The sequence below is a fragment of the Cebidichthys violaceus genome, unplaced genomic scaffold, assembly GCF_023349555.1.
Source record: "Cebidichthys violaceus isolate CVI_PGR_0920_01 unplaced genomic scaffold, fCebVio1.0.p SCAF_2, whole genome shotgun sequence".
Classification (NCBI taxonomy): Eukaryota; Metazoa; Chordata; class Actinopteri; order Perciformes; family Stichaeidae; genus Cebidichthys; species Cebidichthys violaceus.
The window spans coordinates 9212610-9220249 of record NW_027176372.1 but is presented as its reverse complement, the minus strand read 5'-3'; the positions used below and the strand labels follow the sequence as shown (position 1 = coordinate 9220249).

Below are 7640 nucleotides of genomic sequence, written 5' to 3'. Positions count from 1 at the left end.
TGGCGCCCTGTCCATGGTGAACCTGCCCTCACCCCATGTCAGTTGTATACCAAATACATATTTTCATATTAATATTACTCTGAGGTGTAGGTCAGATTTCAGGACACTATATCTGCACCCCCCACCCGCTTTCTCACTTATGGTGTGAGTCAACATATCGATCAATTTCATCAGAGTGTGTTGTATATGAATCATTTTCCAAATCAAAATTCTGCCCATGGACTGCATGGTTAGCTCCAGTAATTAGACCTATAAATCTAATTCATAAGTGTGTTGGCTCTGCACCAAGGACACACATGCTCCGCCAACATTTAGGGTCTGCAAATAGGCTTTCCACATCCTTACTCATTTAGGGAAATACTTAATTAGACGGGATTTATGTCACCCAGAAAATGCACTTTAATTTGGACTTTAACACGAGACTCTGTGTCTTTCTTCATTCCTCTCACACACTCTGAGGTCCACGCAGCTCTTTCCCACCGTCTCTCTCACTTTCTCAAGACACAGCCTCCTTCCCTCTTGAATTCTAATGTGTGGCTTTATTCAATGAATTAATCATGCATGGCGAAGTGGGCTAATAGTTGCTATGATGTAGAAATAAGAGTCCATTAGTGGTAATAAGAAGAGTAGCTTGGCTCTTATAATGTAATACATCAAGGCCACTCAAAGGCAAGGGTCTTATTTATAAAAGAACTCTGAGATTTTATTCATTAGGAAAACACAATCTTATTGTAAGCGTGCGTATTATGATGTTTGAATTAACTTTGGCTAATTCTTTCTGCTTTGTCTGGTTACCTTAACTGAATATGGAACTTCACAATGCAATATGAAACACAAGGTTATATGTTTTCTTGTAAAAAACAAAACATGACAAGTTTGAAAAGCCTCATGAGTGCAAATTTATATGAAAACCATGCAGCCCTGTGAAATATTGCATTTTAAAAAGACAAATAAGACCATGAGAGCAGCACAACCACTGGTTCAACAGATTTTAATCCATATTTTAGAGACATTAAATATTTAAAAACAATGGAACTGCATCACAACTTCTGATCATCACATAGAACAACTTCTTTATAAAAAAAAGAACATTATAAAAGGCCAAAAGATAGCACTGATAGAAACAGAAAAATAGCTGAAGTTGTGCAACACATTTAAAAATACAATGCAATCCATGTTGGACAGATGCGTTCTTAGGTGTAATTTTGTAGAAATCTTTACAATGTTGCGTTGAGCCCGTGATGCGCATCAGAGCCACAGACAGGTCTGTCAGGCTGTCAGAGGCACCGTGTCGCTGCCCGTCTCTAAACCACCAATGCCTGGCTTACAACACGCTAATTTAACCATATTGGGATGCCCAACACTTGCCATGTAGCATTTTAACATCAATAAATGCCACACGAACTTTGATTCTGTTGTATACTTGCAATAAGTAAAGCAGATCATCACCAAGAATACTGTCTTCTGGTCGCCTTTACATCTAGAGGTTTATGATTAAGGCTGTCTTTGTTTTAGTGAGAATCGGGCCCCAACAACCAGTGATTGTAGAGAAGAGTTTTAAAACAGCTACATTTTGCACATTTAGAGACTAGTTTTTGACTGCAGGGATCGTAATGAATGAAGACACTGAAGTGCTCAGAGTCAACAGTGTTTTTTTTTAACTTCCTGTTTTATGGGTTGTTTTCATCTGGGACATTTTGAATCCCTGCACCATTTAACACTGTTGTGTCCCAGGAGGGAAACAATAATATCTATTAAAAATAGACCATCAGAGCAACCTTGGCAGAGGTTAACATGCTTTCAAAGGGAATATTACTGGTTGAATATGATACTGCTTCAAAGTATTCCTGTTTACTGTAAAATTGATAGGCTCCATAATTGTTAGTTGAAAATAAAGCTATTTGACTAACTTACTCATCTGTAGGTTTGACTTCTGTATGTTTACTACTATTACAATTGCTTTATATCAACTACAAAACAAAGTGCCTATTGAAGAAACTGTGCTTAATCACTTTCTTTCTGAGTACACAAAATTTAAAGCTGGAGCCAGAAGGTGGTTAGTTTTGCTTCGCTGTTTTCCCGTTTCCAGTCTTTATGCTAAGCTAGGCTAATCGCCTCCTGTTTCTTGGTTGATACGTGACACATGAGACATGAGAGCTGTATCGATTGTCTCTTCTAACTCTCAAAAACGGGGAACTATTTCTGTAAATGTATTAAACTGCACAATAAATAAACAAATATACAGTAAATTGGTTGCAGAACTTGTTAGCCAAAGTGGTGTCTTCTATTACAGCTGAAGATATGAGTTCTCCCACAACATTAGTTGATCCTACTCAGAAGTAACTTGAAAGGGACCAATAATGCTTAGTTACTTAGAATAAAGCATAAATAAGAAAACATGATGTAACATGTGAGCAGTTATTTTCTAGAACTGACCTTGTATTAATATTATTATTTGTTTGGATAAATAGAGACTAATCTCTTTTTCAAATACTTGCATGACCGTTTCATGACCGTACAACTGAGGACAATCAAATGAAAAGAAAAAAACAAACAAGAAAAAAAAGCAGCTCTCTGGTAGATTACAGGAATTTGAGAAGATAATTATCCTTATTAATACTGCGAGTTCATCTACTGTATGAGGCAGTTTTGACAATTTCCTAAGCAGTCAAAGTGTAACTGTGATTTTCTGAAACGCAAACAAATAATAGAGACACTCATCACTACTGGAGAGATTATCAACGTATTATCGGCTTGTAACCATCTGTTGTCAAAAAATAAATGAGTCTGTTTAGCTCCGCATTGTAATCACACCAACAGCGATGTTGTTTCTGTCACTGCTGCTTTTGATAAACAAGTTGACAACAGTGATAATGTTACATGAGCTAATGAGATATTGAATAGGATGTCAGCAGAATAAAAGGCCATGCTGAGGCAGTCTGTCCCCGAAATGTCTCAGAATATACCGACATACTGACATTGCATATCGTCAACAGGACTGTGTCCAGAATTGACCACAGCCACCATGTGACGTGTAGCGTAGTGGGATGAAACCTGTGTTTCCCATGATGTCACCAATGCAATGTTTTTGACATTTTACAGCATATTATTGAATAAGTATATTGTACCGCTGCATGTAATCAAAAATAAAGACCATTGTGCGAAATGAACAATAACCATAGAGCAACATCACTGTTTCACCATAAAACAAAACAACATCAAACATCATTGAATTGGACTGAGCAACACTGTGGATCAACTATTGAACGACTGAGGTCTAAACAGAGACAGTTAGTGGGTTTTGTTTGTTAGCTGTTGTAGAAGTTCATTGGCTCATTGGGACACTGCTAATTTGGTTTCATGACCTTAAATAATTAAAAAAATAAAAACAAGTTTAAAAGGCATTTTTTGTTAAACAGGGAGTGTACTGTTATCCAAAAATGTTCACTAGTAAACATTTGCAAGCTTTCAGATGAAGAACAGTGAGTCCATTTTTAAAGGAGTAGTTTCACATTTTTGGGAATAAGCTTGTTTACTTCCTCGCTACACTCATGTCGCTAAATATGAAGCTAGAGTCAGCAGCCAGCTAGCTTAGCTTAGTGCAAAGACTGGGAAGCTGCTAGCTTGGCTTTGTAATGAAACCAGCAATTCAAAAGCCCACTAATTAACACAATATAACGTTAAGCATATTTTTTTTATCCGTTTAAAAAAAAAAAAAGTTTACTGTGAAGTCACTTTGGCAGACTCTAACCCTTTTTACACTTTGGCTTTTGTTTGGGAACGATTCAGGATTTTAATCTTTTTGTTTACTGCAAAATGCAGCAAGACTAATTCATGACTGAAACATCTTATTTTGAAGACTTCATGTGCACGATAGTTGAGAATGAATCATAAAAAAACTTGAAACACCTTCAAGCATCTTAAGAAAACACTGGCAATGTATTACAGACTACCGACTGTGCTTGCTTGATGCATTAGCTAGCATTAGCTAGCGCTAGCTATGCAGCAGGTAGGGACAGTTTGGACAAAAGTGAAGTCACACTGTTCTGTTGACCTGCATGACTTCACCTCTTGTTTTGCTTCCAGGCTTTATGCTAAGCTAAGCTAACCAGCTGCCGGCTCTAGCTTCATAGTTAGCGAACAGACACGAATGTGGTATCAATCTTTTCACCTAAACTCTCTGCGTATTTCCTAAAATGTCAAACTTTTCCTGTTTTTCCTGTTCAGTGACAGTATTACCTCCATCCGTTAACTCTAGTGTTGTGCATTTAAAGCAGCTCTGTATTTTCAGGTGATGTAGAACATTCACACTGTAAATGACTATGCAACAAGAAATACATTGACTGTTTTTTTTTTCCTTTTTCAAATTGGACACAAGTAGTTCTTGGTCTGAAGCTATCATTTATTGCATGCGATGGTTTACATTTTTCAGGCATTTCAGACAAAACCCATACTTGCTCAAATCATCAAGAAAAAAACCCCTCAGCAACTAATGCAAATTTGACACGTTAAATCACACATTTTTCTTAAAGCCAAACCCTGGTGTCATCATAAACGCCAGTAAAAAGCTTGTGGAAACATTTGATTTTACGAAAAACAATCTCATATTTATACCAATATGGTATGGAAAATCATTTAGATTAATTCTTTGTTCTTAAATAAATAGAGCAATTCCCACGGACACAAATAGAGGCACTTGAGTTTCAGTTTTTTTTTTTGTCAAAGTGAAAATTACTTTTCACATCCGCATTGTCTTCCATACACATTCAGCGATGGTCAAATGATCCAAAACTTAAAACAAACTCATGCTTGATGTGCTGGATTTATAGAGACCATGTACACAAATCCAGATTTTAAATCTTTATGGCACATGTGAAAACAGGAGAAGCCAAATAGAAACTCCTTTTTTTTTTTTTAAAGTGCCACAAAGGGTTAAAAATATGATTATGTTTGGCACTGTGTAAATGCAGCCATAGCCTGTGCATGGACACACAATCACACACTCTAACAGTCTCTCTTTGACACACACACACACACACACACACACACACACACACACACACACACACATATATATATTCTTGTTTCACTTCCTCATTCATTCACATTGAATCAGTCACAAAACAAAAACAAACATTGTTTCCAGGAGTCACAGTCTGTACATTATGGTACACAAACATCTGTATTGTCTGGTCAGGTAATGATTTATAGACTTGACAATCAGCTGTACACGTATGCACACTAACGACACAACACGACACATGTCTGGGAAACGACTACAAGACATCCGGCAGGTGATCTGGTCTCATTGAGAGATGTACAAAGTGGCACAGGTTTCTTCTGACATCAGGGCAGAAAAGCGCGTTTGAGATCTTCCCCCTGTTTACTCCATCTGCACGTGGGTGGGGATTAATTAAGAGCCATATCACAGCGAGTCTTGTAGTTTTTTCCCCTTGTAAGTGTTTGACACCTCAGTGGGTGGGTTACTATGGGAAATAGAACTGTGTGGAATTTCACAAAAAGCTCATAACCAGTGAGAGAAGAACCAGACAAATGCTTTTTATTTGATGGAGGAAAGCCCTCATTTGTAGGACCAGTGAATTGACTACTTGTTCTGCTGAGCCGTGAACTCCCCGGACTGCAACTTGACCAGGTCTTGTAATCCTCGGTCTCGCCAGCTTAATGTTGGGGTTATCACAGAGGCTGTGCAATTTAAGTGCTTTTACTTAAACAACCCACCGATCCAGATCACATGTGAGTTGCTCGATGGCAGCTGGACAAAGTGAGACAACACTCAGGATAGATGTATTTCAAAACATTTGTGTCACAGACCTACAAAATTTGCCAAGTATGAAAAGCTGGCATTAAACTGGCATTAAAGGTGAATAATGTTTTTTCTTGTTTTAAATCAAAACAGAGTTTAGTCCAGATTTAAAGTTATAACTCTTAAGACTTCACTTGTGATTGATTTAGTGACACATGTGGTTACTTGTGGTAATACAAAGACTGTCTTAAAAATGCTAGTCCAAAAACTCGTTTATTGATCAGTCTCTGTTAGAAATACAACAGAAGAAGAGGGCCGACTCGTTTATCTGTTTATATCGCAAATGTGGCGTCTTCTTTATCTCTCTAGCTAGACATATACACGCGCACATGTGTGACCAGATGTTCTCCTGTGTGTGTACACTGCTTCCTGTGAATCCGTAGTGTACATGTACGCCGTTCGGATCCAGCACAGGACTGGCGGACTCCTCCACTGACAGCGGAAGCTACTACAGGAAAGGTAACTCACGAGTGTAAATGCAAGCCATAAATAGTAGCAAAAACTTGAGTTTGATGTGATGAAATTCTTAATGATTATAACTTTAAAAATATAAAATTTGACAGGCTGTTAATCACAATGGCTAACTTTTGAGCGGCCGTTCTCCAGAAGCCGTTTTGTGTCCCTGTGACTGATTACTGTGTGTTGTTAAATTACTGAAGGAATACACAACAAAGGCAGGTGCCTTCTGACTGAAGAAGCAGAGGACTAACTTCGGCCTCCATCAATTCAGCTCCAGTGGTTAAAGCTGAGCCTCTTTCCTTCACTAGCGTGCTGCTCATCTAATGGATTGGACCGGTGCTCCACTTGGATCGATATCAGCCTGAGGCTTTCGCTCTGGTCCCAATCACAGACACGTTTCGAGGCCGCCGCTGGAGCAGATGAGCCTCTGTTGAGCTCCTTCCTTACCTCCAGCCTCGTTAATCACATCAGCCGCTCACATGCCTTTTCTTGAAAATGATCCTGTCTTAGTAAAAATACTTTTTACTGCTTATTATTATTTCTATTCAGGGACACAGGAAGCTTTGCAACATCTATTGTCCCTTTAGGAATTGAAGCTACCTGCACGGAGATACAGTTGCTCCAAAAAAAGCAGCATCAGCCAAATGTTTAATGTGCTACTTTGTATTCTGTGATTCACAGTGGAAATTCCCAAACTTAATTACTGTTCACATCTAATTGCAGGTGAATTTCAGCCCAATTAATCCACCCAGTCTATGCCGTTACACTACTGCGGGTGGTGTCGGGTCATTTGAAGGATCCCAGTGGGAACCGAAGCATCGTCATGAGTCTCATCTCACTTGTTATCCCAGTTCTAGCTCCCAGGCAAATGTCTTTCTTCCCCTCTCTATTTTTTTTAATTATTTTGGCTCGGGTCCAGTCCTTACAGCAGGTGAGCCTCTAAGCGAAGCCAGTGCAGTCCCTGCCTGATGTATCGGACCAGCTCCGTCATGCTGCTCTGCTGACTCAACGGCTCCATCACCGAGTCCAGCTCCTGGAAGAACTCTAGGGGAGGTGAGGGAGAGACACAGTTACTGAGGGTCCCTGCTGCTGAAATGAAACATGAGTACAGCAAGGTGTTTATTTGATCTAATTGTGCTGTGGGCATCGAGAGGTAAAGTCAGACATCCAAACCTCGGCACCATCAGAACTATTAGTTTACAACACTTTCCACCAATGTTTTGTCGTTGTTTTGTAGTGTATTGCGGGTTTATGATAGTGAAAAGCTTTATGTTTTAATTACACTGTACATGTAAAAGCCTAACTAGGGACAAGAGTTGAAAATGAACTCTGTATTGGAACTATAGTTCCTTACTCC

The 7640-nt window shown here is 38.9% G+C and overlaps 1 protein-coding gene across 1 annotated transcript in view; it reads right to left on the bottom strand.

Moving 5' to 3' along the window:
- Positions 1-991: 991 nt before the first annotated feature.
- Positions 992-7640, bottom strand: part of aff2 (AF4/FMR2 family, member 2) — a 153489-nt gene continuing 146840 nt past the window's right edge. Inside the window, exon 26 of the mRNA XM_068714237.1 lies at positions 992-7327. Within this exon, the coding sequence (XP_068570338.1) occupies positions 7206-7327 (122 nt within the window). The 3' untranslated portion in view covers positions 992-7205. The remainder of the gene's footprint in view (positions 7328-7640) is intronic.